The 25,450-nt window shown below is 32.4% G+C and overlaps 2 protein-coding genes across 9 annotated transcripts in view; both read right to left on the reverse strand.

Moving 5' to 3' along the window:
- LOC127723409 (glucose dehydrogenase [FAD, quinone]-like) overlaps positions 1–25,450 on the reverse strand; it is a 483,936-nt gene that overhangs the window by 363,632 nt on the left and 94,854 nt on the right. The gene's annotated exons all lie outside the window — the stretch shown is intronic.
- Positions 5,649–25,450, reverse strand: part of LOC127723407 (glucose dehydrogenase [FAD, quinone]-like) — a 108,326-nt gene continuing 88,524 nt past the window's right edge. The window contains exons 8-12 of one of the 4 annotated variants that reach the window (XM_052230023.1): positions 20,439–20,589; positions 19,103–19,254; positions 15,595–15,769; positions 12,890–13,115; positions 11,795–12,197 (exon numbers count right to left, since the gene is read on the reverse strand). In XM_052230023.1, the coding sequence (XP_052085983.1) occupies positions 12,062–12,197; positions 12,890–13,115; positions 15,595–15,769; positions 19,103–19,254; positions 20,439–20,589 (840 nt within the window). In that variant the 3' untranslated portion in view covers positions 11,795–12,061. Of the gene's footprint in view, positions 5,939–11,794; positions 12,198–12,889; positions 13,116–15,594; positions 15,770–19,102; positions 19,255–20,438; positions 20,590–25,450 lie in introns of those variants that run through there. The other 3 variants (XM_052230022.1, XM_052230024.1, XM_052230021.1) reach the window with 3 other exon arrangements.

A 25,450-nucleotide genomic window follows, 5' to 3' on the forward strand; every position in this document is an offset into this window, starting at 1 on the left:
CGTTGTTTTTCCGTATTCATAAACAGACAAGGGTCTTGTAAAATTCATGACACACATAATGGCACTGTTGCACACACACATACACTAATTATTAAGTAAATACACAGATATCCAAAATAATTTTATTCAGATTTGGCTAAACCTTATCAAATTTATTCGTTCATTGTGTGTTAATTTACGTTTTTTGATTGAGTTAAGCCTTCTAATTGATATTTTATCGTGTGTTTTTCTATGTTGTGATGTTATACTATTGTTTCAGAAAAGGGAGAAGGTTTGGTACCATTAAAACGTTTAATCCCGCTGCAAATGTTTGCACCTGTCCTAAGTCAGGAATCTGATTACGGTAGTTGTCGTCTGTTTATGTAGTTCATACGTTTTTCTCGTTTCTCGTTTTATATAGATTAGACCGTTAGTTTTTCCGTTTGAATGGTTTTATACTAGTAATTTTTTTGGGCCCTTTATAACTTGCTGTTCAGTGTGAGCCAATGCTCCGTGTTGAAGGCCGTACCTTGACCTATAATGGTTTACTTTTTTAAATTTTAACTTGGATGGAGAGTTGTCTCATTGGCACTCATACCACATCTTCCTATATCTACTTATGATTTACAATGTACATATATTCGACAACGATAGATTGTTTAACATAAATCATTCATTGTTTTGTTGTCAGGTTCATAATGTTTCGGTCTATCAGCCAATTAATTACATACAAACTTTCAACTAACAACGCTTATCTATTTATTCAAAGACAGATAGTTTACCTATAAACACATATTTAAATATTTGATTCCTTTTAATTTTTCATTTATCTTTTATCAAAAATAGTATACCTTCTATCGATTCGATATGCTAACACAACAACGTTTAATTTTAATTTGAAATAAAACCTTCTATTAAGAATATGCTAAGTGATAGCATGTCGACAATTTAAAGAAACAATTCCGGATCAATGTTACGTACTTCACAGTACTTGTTATACTTCTGATCTCTCAGTTGAAAATATTTTGGCGGTAAACTGTAACTCACGTCAAAACGCAGTACTCCTGTTTGACATCAGCTAATGTTTTCCTATTTTCTTTTTAAAGTTTCTGTTCTCAGAACGTTATCTTTAATATTTCATAATAATAAAGTACATCATTCTGTACCTCAGTGTTTAAGCTGTATTCATCATTTTTCTGTATACAATTTTATACATCCTATGCCTTCAAATATTCGCTTTGAGCGTTTTCAATGAAAGTAAACTCAGATAACGCTTCGGACGCATGAGATTTAAAAAGTATTTTGTTTTTTATATAGTTTTTCTATTAGATGAAGAATGTTTTGTATTACAAATATTATTTTCTTCAACTATTTACCATGTTTTAAATTTAGCACTGATATTCTTAAGCTTAAATGCATGTAACAAGTCAGGAATATGACAGTTGTTTTCCATTCGTTTGATGTGTTTGAGCTTTTGATTTTGCCATTTGCTATAGGATTTTCCGTTTTGTATTTTCCTTCGAGCTCGGTATTTTTGTTATTTTACTTTTTAAAACTATACTCGAAGAAAACATATAAGAAACATGATAGCACATCCACTTTTTAACGGATATATTGTTTACCGAGTCCGTACTTTTAGATTCGATCCCGGTAAACTTATCGAATTTGTACGTACACTTATTGTTAAAGGTTATCAATTTAACATTGTACTTTGAATATTGTTTTGTATGAATCTGATTGTTTTAGTTTGTTCTTGTGTTGTACTGTTACACCACTGTCCTATGTTTAGGAGAGGATATGGCCAGAAAACTTGTTTAAGCCCGCCATTTTCTGTGTGTGCCTGTTCCAAGTCAGGAGCCTATAATGTAGTGATTGTCGTTTTTTGCTAAATATCATATTGTTTTGTACATAAATCAGGCCGTTAGTTTTCTCGTTTGAATTGTTTTACATTTGTATTTTTTTAACCTTTTACCGTATGATGATCTTAAGGTGTTATTTTTACGTCATTTAGACTTGGATGGAGAGTGGTCTCATTGGCAATTATACAACTTATTCTTATTTTTATAATTTTCGAGATCAACATTTTCTTTGGTTTTGCATGTGAAAGAAAAAACGGAATATACTAAGTTCAATGACAGAGGCATTGTGTTAAACAAAAGGCAAATCAAAAAGGGGAAGTCCATAAAATCTGACAGAATCAAACGCCATCAATCAACGGAGCAAGAGAAAAACAACTGCCGCATTTTCAAACTTGGTACAGGCATTTTCCGAAGAGAATGGTGGATTAAACCTGGTTTTATTGCTAGCTAAACTCCCTTTTTCTATGCCAGTTGTTTATAGTTCCGTTATATTGACAAAATTGGGTGAGCAACCTACAGAGACATAAAAGGTCAATTAGGATCCAGCAGTCAAAAATTGTGTAAACATACATCACAGACATACAACACAACTGACTAAAAAATTCAAGCAAACATACACAAAAAGTGTAGTAGATAGTAAATTTAGAATTAACAATGACGTCAACAAAAATGTTTTTTGCCGTTGAAAGCACATGCCGTGTATAGTATATAAACCTTCTCGATAAAGTAAATATAAATACAATGGTAAACAAAAAAGAAGCAACACTGTAAAAGGTCTTTGTGTCCGAATCGCATCTCAGGACCCACCTGTTCCAGGAATGCCCAGAGTTTATAATTAAAAACCCGATGGTGGGATGCATAAGTACCGAGTCACTTTGAAAGTCATACGACCAAAAGAAACACAATAGCAAGGAGAAAAATGACGGGAAACTAATGTAAAAACTAGCATTCCTGACATTGAAAATAGCCCTTGACTAGGCTCTTATGCTTTGATGGCTGCAGAAGCTACTCATATTAGGTTTACGAAATGTATTACTTCGAGCGTAATCATCAATACACCTTTTGTGAACAGTGATATTGGTCCCTATAATCAAGAAGATATCAGATATCTTAACTTTGTCTAAATGATAAAATGTAACATGCCAAAAGACTAAGAAACAGCAACAGCCGAACATCTCTTGTTATCTTTATGATTTGAGAAAAATATTTCTAAACTACGTGTGGCATAAATTTCAATGAGCGGCTTGATGTTATTTTAATTCTTTAGCTTCGAAACGTTTAATAATTGTTTTCGATTTCTAAAGATATTAGGTTTGCAATGCATTGCATTTGGAAAAGAACGATTAATGTCGTCATGACATGAATAGTTAGGTTTAAACATTTCAATTTATTAACCTTTTATTTTATTGCCAAGAATAAAAAATAAGACTTTAAGTCTGTACTGTAACGTTAGCACATCGAAGACCATATGTAACGACTAAACCACAGACGAAACAAAATATGCGGTTTCAGTAGGTACCTCATTGGGTGATACCGATATATAGATATAGATGTATCGTTATAGTTATAATCAGTGGGAAATCTAGTGACAAAATATTACCTCCCCTGTAAACACAGACATCCTGATCCTTTCAAGGTTTGTCTCGTTTTAGCAAGGACGCTATTAATTATAAATTCACAGGAAATCGTTCTGGTAAATACAATTGTAGCAAAAACAAAATGTTCATATAATATCATCTTTTTCCTCCTCAATTAGCAAACGACGAGTACAACAGGCTTAAGGAGCTTTGTGTAAAATGGGTTTAATATGTTGCTATGCGAATAAATTCTTGGAGTACCAACTTCAATTTATTTATCTACTGGCTGTATACCTCTCTGGAACACGCCAATTGTCCGTAAATGTATGCAGCTAGATCAAAGAAGTTTAGAGAAAAAATTCCTACGGAATCGATTGATATGCAGCAAAGATAAACACTTTTGAAATTAAGTTACTAAGCAAATCCAAACGGACCTTATCCCGATGTAAACAGTGAATGTGAATAGATCAAGTAGACCGCAAATACTTGTAAAGAAATTGAGATGACCTTTTCTTAAAATTGTATAAAAAAATAATAAAATGTTTTTAACAAATAAGCTACGTTAATAAAATATTTTATTACATTGGTAGCAATGAATTACATTGATTTCCCATTCAAATAAAAACCGATAATTTCACATGTGAAAAAACGTGGTTATTTCACTCTCTGACGTCATACAACAATAGGCGTTGTCAACACATCGATAACGTCGGATCAAAACAAATTGTGAATGCGTAGAAAAAAGATATAGTTCCTTACATTTTCTACATTAATTTCATTAAAAAAAGCCATTTGCCAATGTAATAAAAAGAATAACTAATCAAAGAATTCAAATATCGAAAAATATTCAACTCGTGACCGAACAACACTGATAATTAACGTGAATTAATGTGTTGTTCGGTCACTCGTTGAATATTTTTCTCTATTTGAATTCTTCGATTAGATATTTTAAAAATCTTTAATTTTTGAACCTGCACAGCCATGACTTTTAAATTGTTATATTCACGAAATGACAATATTTTTATATTGCAAGTTCACGTGACAAGAGCAGTACTCGAAGACCTAAGATGTGAAAAATAGGTATACTTTTTAAGGAAATTGTAACATACCCAGGACATTATGGAACACTCCGGAAACTTTTGAACTGAATGATATTTAGATTTTGTATTTATATGATTTTTTCCATTTTTTTTTTATCAATATCCAGCAAAAATTAACATTTTTTTTAAATTTCAGTTTCACTAGCTTCTAATGCAATTATCTTGTAAACAATCAACAGAAAACATCGTGTCTTTGCATGTATATTTCTAATAACACAGTTTTAATAACTTTATTTTAAATGTATTTTAAATGTGTTTCACTTGGTTTTAGTTTGTAACACGGATTTCTTTTCGCTTAATCGATTTATGACTATTGAACAGCGGTATACTACTATTGCCTTTATTTACAATTGTTGTTTAGAAATATGTGTTGATCAGTATCGTCACCGGCATTGTTTTACTGTTGATTTTCTCGACTTTATCATAAGAAAAGTGATTATACTATTGTTCTCGTTCATATGTTCAGCCGTAAATGACCGTATCGTGCTTTGTTTTTTTGATACACACGATATATAAGAACCAAATGTTTATCCGAAATATCTTTGAGATTAAGGCATTGGCGCGTATTAAAATATATTGATATCAAAATGACGGGTTGCATAAGTGTAGCAGGAACTGCTTATCCTGCTAGAGTATCTGAGTTCAACTCGGATTTTGTGTACTCTATCATGAATTTTGGGTGTACTGCATGTGGACTTTGTCATTTCGTCATTTTTGACTTTAGTTTTGCCTGTTTGTCTTTTCCATCATTTCTCATCAGTGCTCAAATGTAGCAATACTGATTTTTAGCAACGATTTCCGATCAAATCGGCTTTTGAGTCGTCTACATCTTTAACTGAAGCCTGGGGTTTGCTCCGTTGATGAGCTGAGTGTGACCTGTGACTTTCAGATGAAGAACAGCAATGCAATGCTGATGTTTGGCTTTGGGATTTGTCGAGTACATAAAGGATGTTAGTGTAAGGCATAAATACACCATATATATGTGTATACTGTTTATCATTTTAAGTTATGAAAACGCTAAGAAGCTGTCCTGTTAGGGTTTTTGCTTCCCTATATATTATAAATTGTTCTTTTTTTCATGTTTGCTACTAACACATGTAACAGAAAAATATGAAAAACAAGTACACACCAAAGAATTTTCACGATTGACAATCATGAAATAAAAAAGATATAAAAGTAAAGAAAATAGTGTATTCTACTTTCAGTTGTCAGTTACAAACACATCTTTAAATTAACTCAACCGTAAACGTTATGTTTGGTACACATCCTTCAGTAATTGTTAGATTTTAATATTTGGTTCCACATTTTATCATAACAGCTGCTGTTTCTGCAATCATCATCATTGGTGAATTAGTATTACCAGATATAACATTGCGCATGACAGATGCATCGACTACTCTCAGATTTTTTTATACCTTTTACCCTGAAACATATTAATTGTTATTTAAGGTAGATCATAAGTATATACTTTTTGAGATAGAATTTTCTTATACTTTGCCAAAAGGAAGATTTTACTATGCTTTTTTCAAAAATATAATAAAAAGTATGGGTCACCGTGCTATTTTCCAAGCTATGAGTTGTTAAAAAATTGCCTAAATTTGGTTAGATTGTTCATGAAAAAACACATTTGTGTGCATAAAAAATTTCTATGAGATAGAATTTTGAAATAAATTGTAAGAAGATAGGTTTTATAATATGTTTTAAGAAAATAAAAAGAAAAAATGGTGTCACCGAACTTGTTTTCTTGCCACATGTAAAAATTAAAAATTTCCCTATCAGTCCAGTATATATTTTTTACTTAAAGAGTTATCTCCCCTTAAATGGCTTATTTGAAAGAAATGATTCTAAAAACACAAAATTTGATATTTGCTTAAATATTTTGAATAATACATTAAATCACCAAGTTTTCTTCATATAAATAAACAATATAACCATTAAATTGCAAATCTGTCTCCAAATTTGCAGATTTGGCAAATAACTAGACCATTTGTGTACTGAGATTGTACAATCCAAGATGGCGGTATACCATGAATCTACCTTAACAACGAAGAGTAAATAACACTTATTCGATTAATGTAGTTGCTGGTTTTGTGGCATGCCAAACCTCCCGCTTTAATGGCAACGTCAAACACAACACCAAAACGACAACATCACATGACAGGACCACAATACAAATAAATGGGAGAACATATAGGACAAAGAAACACACGAATAAAAGCTAACAAAAGGTACTAGGCTTAAAATTCAATACGCCAGACGTGCGTCTCGTCCATACAAGACCATCCAGTGACGCTCAGATGAAAAAAGCTTGAAAGCCAAAACAAGTACAAAGCCGAAGAGCACCGAGGACTAAAACTTCCAAAAAGTTGCGCCTAACACGGCCAGGGTTTTCTGCCTGGGACAAGAACATCCTTATTATTTAGAATAATTTATAATTTTGCAAACAGTAAATTTATAAAATGACTATATAATAGATATACATGATAAAACCGAAGTGGGGACTAACTACAGAATAAAAACGGATACATTACATAAAACAACTTAATCCAACATATAAAAATACACAGCCGAGTTAGCCAAAGCATCAACGCACAAAGTGACGTCACATTTGAACTTAAATGCCTGTACCAAGTCAGGAATATGACAGTTGTTTTCCATTCGTTTGATGTGTTTGAGCTTTTGATTTTGCCATTTGATAAAGGACTTTCCGTTTTGAATTTTCCTTCGAGCTCGGTATTTTTGTTATTTTACTTTTTAAAACTATACTCGTAGAAAACGTATAAGAAACATGATAGCATATCCACATTTTACGGTTATATTGTTTACCGAGTTCGTACATTTAGATTCAATCCCGGTAAACTTATCGAATTTGTACGTACACTTTTTGTTAAAGGTTACCAATTAAACATTGTACTTTGAATATTGTTTTGTATCAATCTGATTGTTTTAGTTTGTTCGTGTGTTGTACTGTTACACCACTGTCCTATGTTTAGGAGAGGATATGGCGCCAGAAAACTTGTTTAAGCCAGTCATATTCTGTGTGTGCCTGTCCCAAGTCAGGAGCCTATAATGTAGTGATTGTCGTTTTTTGCTAAATATCATATTTTTTTTCGTTCTTTGTTTTGTACACAAATCAGGCCGTTAGTTTTCTCGTTTGAATTGTTTTACATTTGTATTGTTTGGACCTTTTAAGGCTTACAAAGCGGTTTGGGATTTGCTCATAGTTAAAGGCTGTACAATGACCTTAAGGTGTTATTTTTACGTCATTTAGACTTGGATGGAAGGTTGTCTCACTGGCAATCATACCACTTATTCTTATTTTTATAATTTTCAAGATCAACATTTCTTTGGTTATGCATCTGAAAGAAAAAACGGAATATACTAAGTTCAATAACAGAGGCATTGTGTTAAACAAAAGGCAAATCAAAAAGAGGAAGTCCATAAAATCTGACAAAATCAAACGCCATCAATCAACGGAGCAAGAGAAAAACAACTGCCGTATTTTCAAACTTGGTACAGGCATTTTCCGAAGAGAATGGTGAATTAAACCTGGTTTTATAGCTAGCTAAACCTTTCACTTGTATGCCAGTTGTTTATAGTTCCGTTATATTGACAAAATTGGGTGAGCAACCCACAGAGAAATAAAAGGTAAATGTGCCAATTTGGATCCAGCAGTCAAAAATTGTGTAAACATACATCACAGACATACAACACAACTGACTAAAAAATTCAAGCAAACATACAAAAAAAGTGTAGTAGATAGTAAATTTAGAATTGAAAATGACGTCAACAAAAAATGTTTTTTGCCGTTGATAGCACATGCCGTGTATAGTATATAAACTTTCTCGATAAAGGAAATATAAATACAATGGTAAACAAAATAGAAGCAACACTGTAAAAGGTCTTTGTGTCCGAATCGCATCTCAGGACCCACCTGCACCAGGAATGCCCAAAGTTAATAGTTAAAAACCCGTTGGTGGGATGCATAAATACCGAGACACTACAAAAGTCATACGACCAAAAGAAACATAATAGCACGAAGAAAAATAACGGGAAACTATAGTAAAAACTAGCATTCTTGACATTTAAAATAGCCCTTAAGGAAGTTCGCTTGTCATGTTTTGGAATTTTTGTCAGATTTTCGGAATCCTCTGGTTTTATCTATTTGAATGCCTTAAAAAATTTTGCCCATTGACCTCCATTTTTCTGTTTAAAAATCTTTTACATGCATAATTATAAGCCATCTGTTAAAGTCTTATAAAATCTTAATTATTTTTTAATAGTTTTTGAGAACTTTAACTTGTCAATGATAAAGCTATGAAAAATCAAGAGAGAATATTTTCCCGCAAAAATTTCAATGGCTTATATCTCGAAAATAAGCACATTGACCTATATTTTATTTTTGCTCTTTTTGTTCCTTTATTAATCCCCTATCAATATATACTAGTAATATGAAAAGCTTGTTATTTTGAAACTGAGTAGCGAACTCCCTTAAGGTAGCACAATACAAAGATCTTTTTACTTCCAATCACCAACCTTTCAAATGCTGTCACTTTCTTAAGACTGCATATAAATTAATAAAAGAGGTATACATAGATAGATAAAAGATTAATCTTTTAAATGAATGCAATATTTTTGTTATGTAATCATTATGTAATCAATTATTATGCAATTAATGGCAAAATCTTGGTCAGTTCACTTGAATGAATTTAGCTCTATCATCTCTATAACAATACAGAAAATTTTAACGAAATCCTAATCAACACAGCAGGAGCTACAAAAGGGTATCTCAAATTATCGCTATCGTATTCCATTCTCTCATAAATATGTAATTAGTGCAAACATCCTTACCACATAAACTAAGATAATGTTTGATTAGGTGTAAAATTTGATCTTTACATTCTATCCAAAATCTGAGACACCCTTTTGTAGATAATGGCTCTAGGAATAACATATAATAAAATCAACCCTCTCGGGGTATCCATGAAGAAGCTAATTTCAGTTGAAAGTGGAAATTTCTTGTAAATTTTTGTAGACACAGTTAACATTATAATTGATTACATAATTGTTGTATGATACTAGCATTGCATTAATTTGAAAGAATAATCTGTTAGCTATTCATAAATACCACTTTTATAAATTTTCAAGCATTATAAAGACAGTTACAGCATTTTAAAACTGGAGAATTGGAGGTATAAACTCTTTGTATTGTGCTACCTTAACTAGGTTCCTATGCTTTGATGCCTGCAAAAGCTACTCATATTAGGTTTACGAAATGTATTACTTTGAGCGTAATCATCAATACACCTTTTGTGAACAGTGATATTGGTCCCTATACTCAAAAAGATATTAACCTTTTATTTTATTGCCAAGTATAAAAAATAAGACTTTAAGTCTGTACTGTAACGTTAAAACATCGAAGACCATATGTAACGACTAAACCACAGACGAAACAATATATGCGGTTTCAGTAGGTACCTCATTGGGTGATACCGATATATAGATATAGATGTATCGTTATAGTTATAATCAGTGGGAAATCTAGTGACAAAATATTACCTCCCCTGTAAACACAGACATCCTGATCCATTCAATGTTTGTCTCGTTTTAGCAAGGACGCTATTAATTATAAATTCACAAGAAAACGTTCTGGTTAATACAATTGTAACGAAAACAAAATGTTCATATTATATTATCATTTTCCTCCTAAATTAGCAAACGACGAGTACAACATGCTTTGTGTAAAATGGGTTTAATATGTTGCTATGCAAATACATTCTTTGAGTACCAACTTCAATTTATTTATCTACTGGCTGTATACCTCTCTGGAACACGCCAATTATCGGTAAATGGATGCAGCTAGATCAGAGAAGTTCAGAGCAAAAAAATTATATGGAATCGATTGATATGCAGCAAAGATTAACACTTTTGAAATTAAGTTACTAAGCAAATACAAACGGACCTTATCCCGATGTAAACAGTGAATGTGAATAGAACGAGAAGACCGCACATACTTGTACAGAAATCGAGATGACTTTTTCTTAAAATTGTATAAAAAAATAATAATTTTTTTTATAACAAATAAGCTACGTTATAAGAATATTATCTTTAATTTTTGAACCTGCACAGACATGACTTTTAAATTGTTATATTCACGAAATGACAATATTTTTATATTGAAAGTTCACGTGACAAGAGCAGAACGGTGTACTCGAAGACTTAAGATGTGAAAAATAGGAATATTTTTTAGGAAATTGTAACATATCCAGGACTTTATGGAACACTCCGAAAATTTTTGAACTGAAAGATCTCTAGATTTTGTATTCATATGATTTTTTCCATTTTTTTTATCAATATCCAGCAAAGATTAACATTTTTTAAATTTCAGTTTCACTAGTTTCTAATGCAGTTATCTTGTAAACAATGAACACACAACATCGTGTCTTTGCATGTATATTTCTAATAACACAGTTTTAGTAACTTTATTTTAAATGCATTTTAAATGTGTTTCACTCGATTTTAGTTTGTAACACGGATTTGTTTTCGCTTAATCGATTTATAACTATTGAACAGCGGTATACTACTGTTGCCTTTATTTATAATTGTTGTTTAGAAATATTTTTTGATCAGTATCGTCACCGGCATTGTTTTACTGTTGATTTTCTCGACTTTATCATCAGAAAAATGTTTATTCTATTGTTCTCGTTCATCGGTTCAGCCGTAAATGCTCGTACCGTGCATTGTTTTTTGATACACGCGATAAATAAGAACCAAATGGTTATCCAATATATCTTTGAGATTAAGGCATTGGCGCGTATTAAAATATATTGATATCAAAATGACGGGTTGCATAAGTGTAGCAGGAACTGCTCACTCTGCTAGAGTATCTGAGTTCAACTCGGATTTTGTGTACTCTATCATGAATTTTGGGTGTACTGCATGTGGACTTTGTCATTTCGTCGTTTTTGACTTTAGTTTTGCCTGTTTTTCTTTTCCATCATTTCTTATCAGTGGTCAAATGTAGCAATACTGATATTTAGCAACGATTTCCGATTAAATCGGCTTTTGAGTCGTCTACATCTTTAACTGAAGCCTGGGGTTTGCTCTGTTGATGATCTGAGTGTGACCTGTGACTTTCAGATGAAGAACAGGAAAGCAATGATGATGTTTGGCTATGGGGTTTGTCGAGTACATAAAGGATGTTAGTGTAAGGCATTTATACACCACATATATGTGTATACTGTTTATCATTTTAAGTTATGAAAACGCTAAGAAGCTGTCCTGTTGGTGTTTTTCTTCCCTATATATGATAAATTTTTTTTTCTTACTAACAATCATGCTTGCTACTAACACAAGTAACCGAAAAATATGAAAAAACAAGTACACACCAAAGAATTTGAACGATTGACAATCATGAAATAAAAAAGAAATAAAAGTAAGAACATATAGTGCATTCTACTTTCAGTTGTCAGTTACAAACACATCTTTAAATTAACGTGACCGTAAACATTACGTTTGGTACACATCCTTCAGTAATTGTTAGATTTTAATATTTGGTTCCACATTTTATCATAACAGCTGCCTTTTCTGCAATCATCATCGTTGGTGAATTAGTATTACCAGATATAACATTGCGCATGACAGATGCATCAACTACTCTCAGATTTTTTATACCTTTTACCCTGAAACATATTAATTGTTATTAAACAACTAGGAGTAAAAAACGCTTATTCGATTAATGTATACTAATATTCAATACATGCACCAACGACATTTAGTGATTTGAATTAAAGAAACATGATGTTTTATATATGAACCATTATATGATAACATTAAACGCAACAAGTTAGAATCAATGAAATAAGTATACCAGTTAAAGTAGATGTATTCAGTGTACGTTTATGAAAAGTAAAACAGTATTGAAACGATGGACATGTTGCAACGATAGTGTTTGCATTGCACAAAAGTATTCACATGCAATTCTGGATTTTAACTTATATGTCAAACAACATTTAGTCAAATACAAATGTAGATGGCACATTGACAGTTTACTTTTACTGTGGTTGGACGTCATTCGTAATTCATTATGCGTTAGATATTTATATTCTGCCTAGTTTTTGTTCAAATAGTTATTTAGTCATCTTTGTTGTGTTATATTAATGAAAATAACAATCTATACATTTCATATTTAAATAACATTCCATTAACTGTGTGCGTCCGAAGCGCCTTTCTGGATTTACCTTCATCAGGAACGCTCAAACCTAAGCTTTTTTTATAGCCATTGATGTATAAGGCCTAAACCTCGAAAAGAGCTATATGATCAAATAGGATGTAAAAAAACAAATTAGAAGCTTAAACAATATTTTGATAATACCTTAATGTAGGATCTACAACTGCAGTTGGATCTCTTTTTGAACCCATCCTACACGAACTTGATGGATGACATCCCGATATTATAAAATGTCGAATAATGCATCTCCAGTAGTTGTCCGTATTGAATTTTAATTCTCCACAATGTCCTTCCATGTCATATCTAATAAGTCTAACATCAAGGCTCCGCCATGACGAAGTCTTCTCCAATTGCTGTGTCCAACGAATCACTATAATACATGTAGTACTGGAGTTATCAAACGCAGTTTCAAAGAATTGCATATTTTATAGAAATTTATACATTTGTACTTATTAGTATTATAATGTCTCAGTTTTATGCAAAATGACCTTTGCCAATCAATCTAGCTAAAAGTGATTAAGCAAATACTACAGCAATCTTTGAAATAGGAGTTTAAGTTGGTTTACTTACATCACTACGTTAATATAAATACAATGACACTTTTATTCGGGAGTCCCAATAACTAAATATATCAACGAGTTAAGTCAAATAACAATTCTGTATTTTATATAACATTGCAGTCAGGAAGGACCATTGAACAGAATTGTTGCTAGAAAGAATGTCCTTTTTCATCTTTTTGATTTTACACTAATTGTAAATAATTCTTATCAATCTTCTTTGTTATATTTTTATATCGTTGAAGGTGTAATACCACCATTGATTTTCCCCTATTAGTCTTTGTTAAATTTGCACTTTTCAAAAAATTGTGCAGAATTTATCTTTGTTTCAAATAAAGAAATACTTGGCATGAGTAAAGTTTGATCCTGTCCAGTACTATAGAAAAAATTTCACATAACATTTCATTGCATATAAGAAAATAACCATCACTGGAAGTTAACCAATCAAATGTTCCCCCTTTTTTAACCTGTATACAAGCTTTAGTAACCATGTAACCTCAAGTTTCCAAAATATTCTATAGAAACCCCAAATAAAAAAATAATGGTGCTTTGAAATACCCAAGATATATGTTTATGACCCAGAAATGTTTTACTGCAATGAAATGTAGGATCAATTACCTACAACTGTCAAATTCAAGGGAATATTTTTTTTCGACCTATTTTCGTATGCAACCGGATGTGACGTACTATGATTTGGTGGTATTACACCTAAAGAAGACTTTTTTGTTAAATAAACTGAATGTGACTTTTTTCCTTTCTTATACTGGTTATTTCAAGCATTCCTGTCAAGTTTTGTCATAATCAGTTCAATAGTTTGAGAAAAATCTAGTATAATGTAAGACGACATCTGCAGCGATTCGAGCTAAATTTTTTCGAAAAATCCAAACCAAGCCGCATCATGATAGAATATAGTGTGGACCAATAAATGATCAAATATTTATCTCATCTGCCTACAAACAGTTGAATATGATACAAAAGATGACTTTTGGATGATAAATACTACCAATGGACCTCTTTGTCTTCCTTATAAGGTCTCTTTTGGTCCATTTATACCTCTCATTTCCTCAAAATTTCTACTTTATAGGCCAATAAATAAACATTTTGGGGTAACTTTCACTCATTTATGATAGAAATGTTATAATAAATGATTAATTGAAGTATTCAAGCTGAATGAACTATCCGTATAAAAGTTTACTGTCTCCAAGGAGGTTTCAATAAGTCCTTACGTAAAACTTAAATTTACGCCGCGTTCCAGAGAGGGACATAAAAAGCTTCTCTTTTGGTGAATAATTTGTTGTTACTGCTTTAAAAATAATTTCATTTACCTAAAACTATATATTTATTAAAGTATTTCTTAGGAAAAATTTTCTAGTATAGCAGAATATAAGAAAAAAGGAGAAAAAGCTCCCCAAAACTCTAAGTATGGCTTATTCTGTCAACTTATATTCATGGTAAAGTCCTATTTCAAGGAAATTTTCTCATAAAATGTGTTTTGGAGACTCAATCCACTCAGAATATTTCATTATTAGTAATATTTCACTTAAATAGCAAGAAATTTTAACACATGAGAGTACTCACAAGGTCAAAGGTGCATGTACAGCTTCCTATATTAGGTGTAATACCACCATTGATTTTCCCCTATTAGTCTTTGTTAAATTTGCACTTTTCAAAAAATTGTGCAGAATTTATCTTTGTTTCAAATAAAGAAATACTTGGCATGAGTAAAGTTTGATCCTGTCCAGTACTATAGAAAAAATTTCACATAACATTTCATTGCATATAAGAAAATAACCATCACTGGAAGTTAACCAATCAAATTTTCCCCCTTTTTTAACCTGTATACAAGCTTTAGTAACCATGTAACCTCAAGTTTCCAAAATATTCTATAGAAACCCCAAATAAAAAAATAATGGTGCTTTGAAATACCCAAGATATATGTTTATGACCCAGAAATGTTTTACTGCAATGAAATGTAGGATCAATTACCTACAACTGTCAAATTCAAGGGAATATTTTTTTTCGACCTATTTTCGTATGCAACCGGATGTGACGTACTATGATTTGGTGGTATTACACCTAAAGTCATTTGCCTTGTGAATAATATACCCCTTTGTGAAGCATTCTTAGTATTTTGAAATAAACAGTAAAATATATAGTTGTCTGACGGAAATGAATTTGGCATTCATTTTATCCACCATTAAGGTATTTTTTTCTTTTTTATCCCTAAGTCTTGTATAATTTCCTTCCTTCTCCAATGTTTTACACCATACCTTACTTTTTTTCTTTACTTACTTTTTAAAAACATTTCTATGTCATGAGGATTTGCTAAAAATCTGGGGTCCAGGAGAGGCTGTCTTAAAGGGTTAGCGGTTGCCAGTCGTACATATCCTTTGCTTTTTGGATGCAACAAACATAGAAAAACATTAAATGAACTGTCAGTAGTTCGGTTTAAAAGTTCATGTTGTACCTGCAAAAAATTTAATTTTGGATGTTACACGTCTTCTGATCGGCTGATAGACAAAATTTAGTGATGTGACCGTGACGTCATCAACGTTCTTTCATGTTTACTCTTTTAAAATGGAATTTAGAATTAAATTATAAGGAATGACTGTAATATTTTTTCCTGTTTATTCGAAATAATCTCACAAATGTGGTCCACACTTTTGAATAAAACGCTACGCCGGTGATTTAGTGTGCACCGCATTTTTAATGTTATTTCTTCATAGACAGAAAAAATATTACAGTCATTCCTTATCGGTCGTGTATGTTTCAGATGTTAAATAACGAGCTATTTGAATGATAAAGCAGGACTTGTTGTCATTCAGATTAAAATCAGTTCTAAATCAACAAAGGGTAATATATATTTATGCAAATGCGTTGTTCATTACATTGTCATTGTATGTAAATCAACAGCCACCCTTTCCTTCTCAATAAACTAAAACAGTCATACTGGTTTATCATGATTAGTAACATGAATCCGTATATGACATAAATATATAACTAATACACATATGCATTCCAATCAACCAAATTAGTTTCTCATGCAGATAATTATTAAATCCTTTAATTTAAAAGAACCATTTATTTTTTTTCAAAAATACAAAATTTGTCTCCAACTTAAATGGGGGTTCCGATATCTTCACAAACAAATGAGTCCGTCATACGGTGAATTTTAAGATTTTTCAGTTATTTTTTATCGAGTTTCATAAGCTTCAGAACAAATACTTCTGAGTAATAAATGTGATTACGTGTATATACATATAAAATGTGAAAAAATGAAAGACACCAGCCGTAATCGTCCAAGTAGTAAATGCTATTGTAGCGGCCGAATAAAGTTGCTATATCTTCCCCGTTTTAAATGCAAAGCAACGAAAATATAATCCTCAAATGAGTATATCTTCCTGGGGACCTATAGGGTATCACCAATATTAATCAATGTTTGATTTGTGTACCCGCCCGTTGCGCAGCGGGATATATGGTAATGATCGTCGACCGTTCGTCTCCTCGTCCAAAACACATCGATACTCAAAGATTGTTTGACATAAGCTTTCATTTTTATTAGGGTTATTTGTCGATATATTCTGTTGACTGTGCTATATCCTCAATTTGATTTGATTATTTTTACGGGATTAATTTGGTTTTGATCATTTGTTCTAGTATTGAAACAATGCCAACTTGTGAATGAAACTCCAGTCAATGTTAAAAAAGAGCTCTCATACCTGCTGAGATTGTTTGCTATAATGCGACGTTGATCATGTTATATTGACTAATTTTACGGGTGAAATGGTTTGAAGTATTGTGACAGAGCACCTTGTGAACGGAACTCCTCTTAGACAATTTCACGGAAAGCTCTCATACGTAGTACTATTGTTTGGCATCATGATTAGTTGGTCATATAGGACCGCCAATTTGATTTAACAATTTTAAGGATTTAAAGGGACTTTGACCATTAGTTGGAGTATTGGAACAACGCCTTGTGTACACAACTGCTCTGAGACCATTTAACAGAAATTCGTTTTTTGTAATTTTGAATTAATATTTTTCTGGACATAGAATTAGTAATATTTAATTAACAACTGGGGTATAGCATACATTCATAGCAAGCATAGATTAGGAACACTCATACTATTTTCATCAAAGCGCCAAGATGAGTCAATTGTAGACAAAATGATCTCTCTCGTACCAAATTATAAGCCTGCTATCTTTTATGAGGTTTTCCATGATAACACAACCCCTATATTATACCCCGTATACTAGACCAAAGATTTTAAGTGGTCAAGTTGAAATATTCCCTTCTAAATTTTATGGGCGCCATCATGAGTTGGTTTATCGCTGTGAAATATCTGTGTCACGGCTATGTATCACTTGTCGTAGGCATTCTGCCGAATTATGACATTGCCGAATGAGACTTCCCAACGTATTTTTCACCTACTATCAGCAACACGGCGGGTGCCCCATTTTGAGCCGAAATGCTTATTATTGCCGAGCACCTATTAAAACTCCGGGTTTTCGGTGGGGTTCATGTTGCTTATTGTTAGTTTTATATGTAGATTGTTGTAAATTGTTGTTTGTTTTTTTGCATCGTTTTCGTTTTTTTTTTTGCCGTTCTTTTGCCTCTCTCCGAATTTGAAAAAAAACACAATTTTGAAGCATAGTGTTCCTTTTGAACTAGCGACACAGTACGTATGCGGTATAATAAGAGGCATTAGTTTGCCATGAGATTGCAAAAATTGTAAACTTATTTAAGCCTTTCAACATTATGTTATTAGTACTTGTATTGATAAATAATAGATTGATTTAATATGGACACGTAAGTACAGAAAGGGTCTCTTGTGATGTAACTATGATGTCATAAAGACATCGAAAATATGTATGAGCAACAGCTTTACCTTAAAATATATTGTACACGCATTAAAATCTTTGTAAACTCTATTATGAAGCAAATTTGTTTTGGGGTAAAGCTGTTGCTCATATCTAAATATTATTGACAAGATGAGGCTATTTTGACAGTTTTCGCGGTCTTTCGCTAAATATAAAAAGTTTAAAGTAATGGTGAAAATATATATAATACAAAATTTTAATATATAAATACTTATGTCGTATCAACATAGTAAGATTTTTATTTGGTAGATTGATAACACTTTTTTATTTTTTCGAATTCAAAGGGCAAGCAAAAAATAGCCTAATCATACTTTCGTTTTTGCTCAAGGCTACTGATTACTTTGATGGTACCCATACGTTACACACTAAGAGAGGACGTTTGTACACAAATAAGTTTTCTATATTGTGTTTGTTCTGTTGTAATATTGTGAACAGTATGGTAGAAGAAATGTTTGCTGAGGAAACCTTGTTTGTTTATTATTGATGCATCGACCATTTGCAAATAGAATTATAAATTTGCTGCCAGATATAATTTTAATTAAATATTAAGTAGTTTTTTAAGAGTTGATAGAAATATTTCTATCCAATTTGTAATGGAAAAAGAGTGTATGCTATATCGTGGAGGCCAGTTTTTATTGTTTGAGAAAGCCGAAGGTCCCGGAGAATTACCTAACTTTGGCAGAAAAACTAGCGGTTCTAGTCAATTAAGATTGGAGTCAAACGCACCTGCTACGTACATGAATCAACTCACAACCTAAGCGTTAACCAGCTATTAATACTGTAGATTAACTAGTTAGACCAATTGGCTACCAATGTTGCTATCTGAAACCTACTGTTAGCTAAATTAAACAGATCAAAACGTACATCCCTATCATTTACATTCGAATACGATTTGCCGCAAACTGCAAAGTGTCAATACCTTGTCGATATAGTTGCTGTATGAATTAACAATACTTGGTCTTTCATATGCAGTGGGACCAAAGATATTTTGAGAGTCTGCATACTTTGAAGGCGAAGTTTTGTCCAATTTATCAAACATGTGTCCATCCACTAATGGTGTTGTATAATAACCTGAAAATCATTAACAGAAAAGACAAAGTGGTCGTAAGTATTCACTCATGCACCTTTCATTTCGACGATTTCCTAGCAACTGTTTTGGAATTTGTTTTTTGATTTCATTTTAGTTATAAGGTAATAAACAATACATTTGTATGGTTCTTTAAGTTCCCGGATAACATTCACTTACCTATCATTTTGAAACTTGATTAAAAAGGTTTCTTATTCTTAAAAAGCTGAAACTGTCATCACAGAAGTGTGATTAAATTGCAGTTATGAAATAATTTGGGTAGATATATATTTAAATTGAAGTATAATTTAGTTATATATAGATTACAATTTTTAATTGTTCGTTGACCTTTTCACTAGGGCATGCATGCAATAAAAGAGAGGCGAAAGATACCAAAGGGAATTTCAAACACATAAGTGAAAAAATAGACCGGCAACGCAATGGCTAAAAAAGAAAAAGACAAAGATCAAACAACAGTACACAAAACACAACATAGAAAACTAAAGACTGAGCAACACGAACTCCACTAAAAACTGGGGGTTATCTTAGATGCTCCGGAAGGGTAAACAGATCCTGCTCCACATGTGGCACCCTTCGTGTTGCTCATGTTAGTACAAACCCGATAATAAGTTTATTTCGATTGGTCACATTCGGGGAAAGGGGGACGGGAACAATAAGCATAAAATGAGTTTCTTAAAGGGTCGTGTATTCTCAGATCGGTTCGTTTTGTATTTTGTCCTCGTATTATTTTTTATTGTGCTTCGTGCCGTTGAGTGTAGCCTTTTCCAACTAATTAATACATTTTGTTTTTATATTGTGCTGTTACACCACTGTCCCGTGTTAGACGGAGAGCTGACCGTTGACAACCATGTTTAACACTGCCACATGTTTTATGTGATTGTCCCAAGTCCGGGACCTGTAATAACTGAATTGCGTTGGTTTCCGTCTGCCATATTTGTATTTGTTTTTGTATATTTTTATTTTAGCATACACTAGGCCAGTGCTTAACATTTTGTTAAAGCATCATAAAAACATTGCTCATTCAAGAAGGCTGCACCATACTGAAGAGTTGTTTACCACCTTGTCCTTTTTGTCACTGGTGGATTGCAGCCTCATTAGGATTTTTTTTTTATCTTTTGGATTCATACCAATTTCCTCAATGTTTGTTCTCATATTACTTAATATATACCTTTCCTGTGAAGTATATAGTCTAAAACAGTCTCAGGATCCGTCAATTTTTTCACGTTGATATTCAGCGTCGTATTGATTGAATAAGGCATCACAAGGATGGGGTGATTTTGTAAGTTGTTTCCAACGGGCAGATCAGCATGCACTGGAATCTATTTATAAACAAATAGAATGTTAATAAAATCAAATATAGCTTTATAAATTGACTAATTAGGATTAACCTGATTGATTATTCACCTCTCTATTGCTTGTGAAAAAATACAGTCCCTTCATCATGTTCATAATGCATTTGAACCAATACAATTGTGTCTTTAATTTACTCAGTTACGTTCGCATTTAAATTACAATCTAGTGTATTAGTCCTTTGATTGACTTTAAGGGTTAGATCAATATTAATAAACTCTTCCAAAAAGACTTCCATAGCAATTCCGTACGAATGTATCACTTATCTCTTTTGAATATTCCATATTGTGTTTCGTAACGTCGAAAAAGATTCGGCTAGACATTGTCATCTTTAATTCAGGATTATGATTCAATGAAACCAATACGATGAATACGTTATCATTTTTAATATAACTAGTTTTTGTTGGGGTTCGTGTTGATGAGTCTTTAGTTTTCTATGTTGTGTTTTGTGTACTGCTATTTGTCTGTTTGTTTATATGTCTTTTTCATTTTTAGCAATGGCGTTGTCAGTTTATTTTCGACTTATGAGTTTGAATGTCCCTTTGGTATCTTTCGCCTCTCCTGTAAATAATTTACACAAAAAATCCTGACTGGAGAGCTTCGTTGGCAATTTTTCATCATCTCACTAACAGATTTTTTTTTTGTTTCCTGAAGATGAGATTCATTCAGACGGATCCTTTTCTTTATAACTATTTTCCATTACTGTTAGTGCGAGATTGACCCATGTGATATTTACATGACTGTATTGATATACCGACTAAATTAAGGCAAGAATAGTTTACTGATGTTCATATCTCATTAATCGATTGAAAGGATAAAAACGTAGGTAACAAAAAGAAACTGAGGGAATCGCATGAACTTCAAAAACAGAGAAACCGGTGTGTCGACAGGATACGCGGCGTCTCCTGGTATCAATGAATTAACCATGCTGCGATTCAACACTCGGTCACAATTTCACAATCGGATAGGACAAAATCGCTAAATAACAGATCAGACGACTTCCCTGGTCTCTAAGTATCTAAGACCGCGAAAACATGTCGAATAAACCGTAAGTATTTCAATGATTATTCTTAAAAATATGTCACTACATAGTACCGTTTTTATTTCGATAGATCGATAGCCAATTTTGAAAAAAAAAAATCTTATACATTGAAAAAGATGAATTAAAATAGAAAATACTTACCTTGAACTTTCGAAGATGCATTTTTGGCCCAACACCAGACAGAAGTAATATATGTGGTGAACCGAATGCTCCTGCAGACATAATGACTTCTTTACGAGCATAAACGTTATATGTTCGCCCTCCTTTCACAAATTGTACCCCAATAGCGCGTTTCCCACGAATAAGTACCTACAATCCAATAGAACATTAATAAAAGTAAAATGCTCAAATTTGTGGAGAAGTAAAACATAGTTTGTTCATGTCTAAATAATATACATGTATGCTAAAATAATAAAATTAGAAAGTTATTTCTATAATTTCATTTCTAAATTTGTCTTTCTTAGTTAAATGTACACTGTTAATTGACCAATTTTAAATGTCATAAAAAAACAGTAGATCATTCTAATGTGCAAATGATCATTGAAAAATACCTGTTAGCACTTATGTCTAAGCATGTTATAATGTAAAAATAAGCCTAATTACGATACATTCATTTCCTACACAACGGGCGCCACATAGGGAGCAGGATCTGCTTACCCTTTCGGAGCACCTGAGATCACCCCCGGTTTTGGTAGGGTTTGTGTTGCTCAGTCTTTAGTTTTCTTTGTTGTGATTTGTATAGTGTTGTTTGTCTTTTTGTCTTTTCCTTTTTTTCTGCCATGGCGTTGTCAGTTTATTTTCGACTTATGTGTTAAAATGTCCCTTTGGTATTTTTCGCCTGATATCTTACACAAATATCTCATACTAGTTCTACCTACCTTTGTAACATAGCTGTTTAAACTGATTTGTAAATTACGTCGGTACATAACAGGTCTAAGGTAGCATGTAGTTGAACTACAACGTTCACCGTTTTTTATATTTGCCTGATTTGGACAGTATCCTAAAAATGGTGAACATACGTGTATTGCACACCTTTATATGCAGCAAAAGGTGAATACAATGTGTATTAACTTTTATATATTAAATGATATATATTGATAGGCTTAATTAACGCAGTTTAAGGGTAAACATTTATATATGACAGATGAGTATGTATACATTTTTTTTTTGTAATACAAGAACAGAGGTAGACTATACATGTATTTTCCTTGTCAACGCGAGATATGATTGGATATGCCCTCGGGAAATGTGAAATTTATCGGGTGAACAACTATTCATATTTCCTCATGTTCCGTAAGCAATGGAAATTAATGTTTTACTCTACTACTTTTAATATATGAAAATTCAAATATTCTACTGATTTTAGAAAAGAAATATAGGTTAAAAGGAACATACATTTTACGGTTACTGTTACAAATGTGTTGATTTAAACGATATGACAGTTTTGGTGTCTCAACTCACTAGTGATATGTTTTGTTATCTTAGATCTGTAGATATTATTGTCGTTTGATCTGTAATGTAACCGTGTGTGTCCTATTTCCGATTATAACATGTTGACGGGATATGGATTTTCGTAGCCGGTGATGCACGCATATCGGGAGACGCTTATCCTGTCGACGCACCAGTTATGGCTCCTTTTAGTGTCCATGCAATTCCCTCAGTATGTGTTAGTTACATTGATATTCTATTTTAAGCACTATTGGTTTTTGTAGAGGCCAGTTTTTATTGGCCACAGAACAACTGACCTTCGGCAGGAAAACTTGCAATTCTAGTCAATTAAGATTTAAGATTGGATACGAACGCACCTGCCACGTGCGGGGTCTCTTATAAATCGATTTTCGGGATTTTAACCTCGATATACTATCGTCATCGTAATCTATTACTACATGATCTTGATATAATACTAATGATTACTTGCATATTATTTAAGAAAAGTCTTGTTTTTCTGTTTTTGTTAAACGCCTGAAATAAGCTTAACACAATGGTTACAATGTTTTGCTAAGTAAATAGTTTTGGAACTTGATAACAACGCGAATAATAGAGGACTTTCGATTGACAGAGGTGAATATGATATATTGTTAACTCACCTCCACCATACTTTGTATTATGTGTATATCGTTTTGTTTTAGGCTTCGGTGGCCGATTGGTCTAAGTAGTGTGTCAATAGCCTGTCAACACTGAGGTTACGAACGAATTTGGATTCCGCAAATGGTAGGTGCGCTCGACTCATATCTTATTTGACTTGGATTGTCATTTTTCCTACCGAAGGTCTGAGGTTCTCTCATGGTACTCCTGCTTCCTCCACCGATAAAAATTTACCGCCACGAAATAGCCCCGTAGTGCTGTTTTTGTTGTTGTTGTTCTATGTCATGTGGAAATTCTAAACATATTTATGAAGATATACTTATATATCTCTTGTACGACAAATCGTAGTTTATAAAATCTGCAGTTGCTTTCTGTAATCCAGGTTATTCTTCTTATAAATTTGACATCATAGTTAACTTTTTTTAAATTTGTAGCATGCCATATTAATATTTACTTGGAATTAATAAATAGCCTCAATGAAATGGTACTAAATAGTTTTTGAATGACTTATAAGGCAATATTATAATTTGACCATGCCTTCTATTAATCATAATATACATTTGTATGAAATTAGCAGACGATATGTAGTATTCAAGAATGCATGAATTCGGAAATAGGTGTATGTAAAACATATTCTTTGAAGTAGTTAACAAGAAGATAAGACAACTTTCTCTTTAATAATGGCATTAAGGCTTGTAATTTTGCACATTCTACTAAGGAATAGTACTGTTGTATTGATATCTTAAACATTTTGATGAAAAAAAAGGAAATTTTTGAAGTTCTTTTCAAGATAGATGTTGTTTTAATAAGAACAATATATTGACAGCAAACACCTTGCCATTGACACTAGTGTTAATTGTACCTATTTGGCTGTATCCATTGCAATCAACAGAACGGTAACCAATTTCCGAAGCAGCTTTCCGATTGAAAAATTCTAAAGTTGTGCTAGACTTAGGTGTCACAACTATTTTTCCTTTTGTGCCTCTATAAGCTGAAAGTATAATTACATGCTTTATGACTAAAAATATTTTATAACATCGTTCATAAAAACATATGCCCACAAAGGAAGTATATTACCTCTCAAAAACACATTCCAAAGTTCAATTGGCTTAGCCATTAAACATTACTTTTATAGAAAATCGTTTATAATATGAAGTAGGCAATACATACTTTACCTTAAATGATTCATGTCTATAGAGTAATGTTTGGTCCTGCGATTTTAGCCCGGTAACTGACAAAATAGGTCTTTTAATTACCGTTAACATTTTAAAATAATTTGCCTAAATGTTTCCCGAGTCGAAATGAAAAAAGAGACCGTAAACGGCACCATCAAATAAGGGTGCCACATGTGGAGCAGGATCTTCTTTAGTGGGGTTCGTGTTTCTTAGTCTTTAGTTTTCTATGCTGTGTCATCTGTACTATTATTTGTCTGTTTGTCTTTTTATTTTTGGCCATGACGTTGTCAGTTTGTTTTCGATCTATGAGTTTGACTGTCCCTCTGGTATCTTTTGTCCCTCTTTTACTCTTCTAGTTAATTAAAAATGTCACTATTTTGTTTTGGAATGTATACAAACAGTATACAATTTACGTGAATATTGAAAAAAAAACATAAAACAATGTGTATGTCCACCTCTGCAGTTAAAATGTAGGGTGAAGTTTTTATTCATGTTTGCCCGTTAGCAAGCACATGACTGCTTATGATA

The sequence above is a fragment of the Mytilus californianus genome, unplaced genomic scaffold (assembly GCF_021869535.1).
Source record: "Mytilus californianus isolate M0D057914Y unplaced genomic scaffold, xbMytCali1.0.p SCAF_13, whole genome shotgun sequence".
Classification (NCBI taxonomy): Eukaryota; Metazoa; Mollusca; class Bivalvia; order Mytilida; family Mytilidae; genus Mytilus; species Mytilus californianus.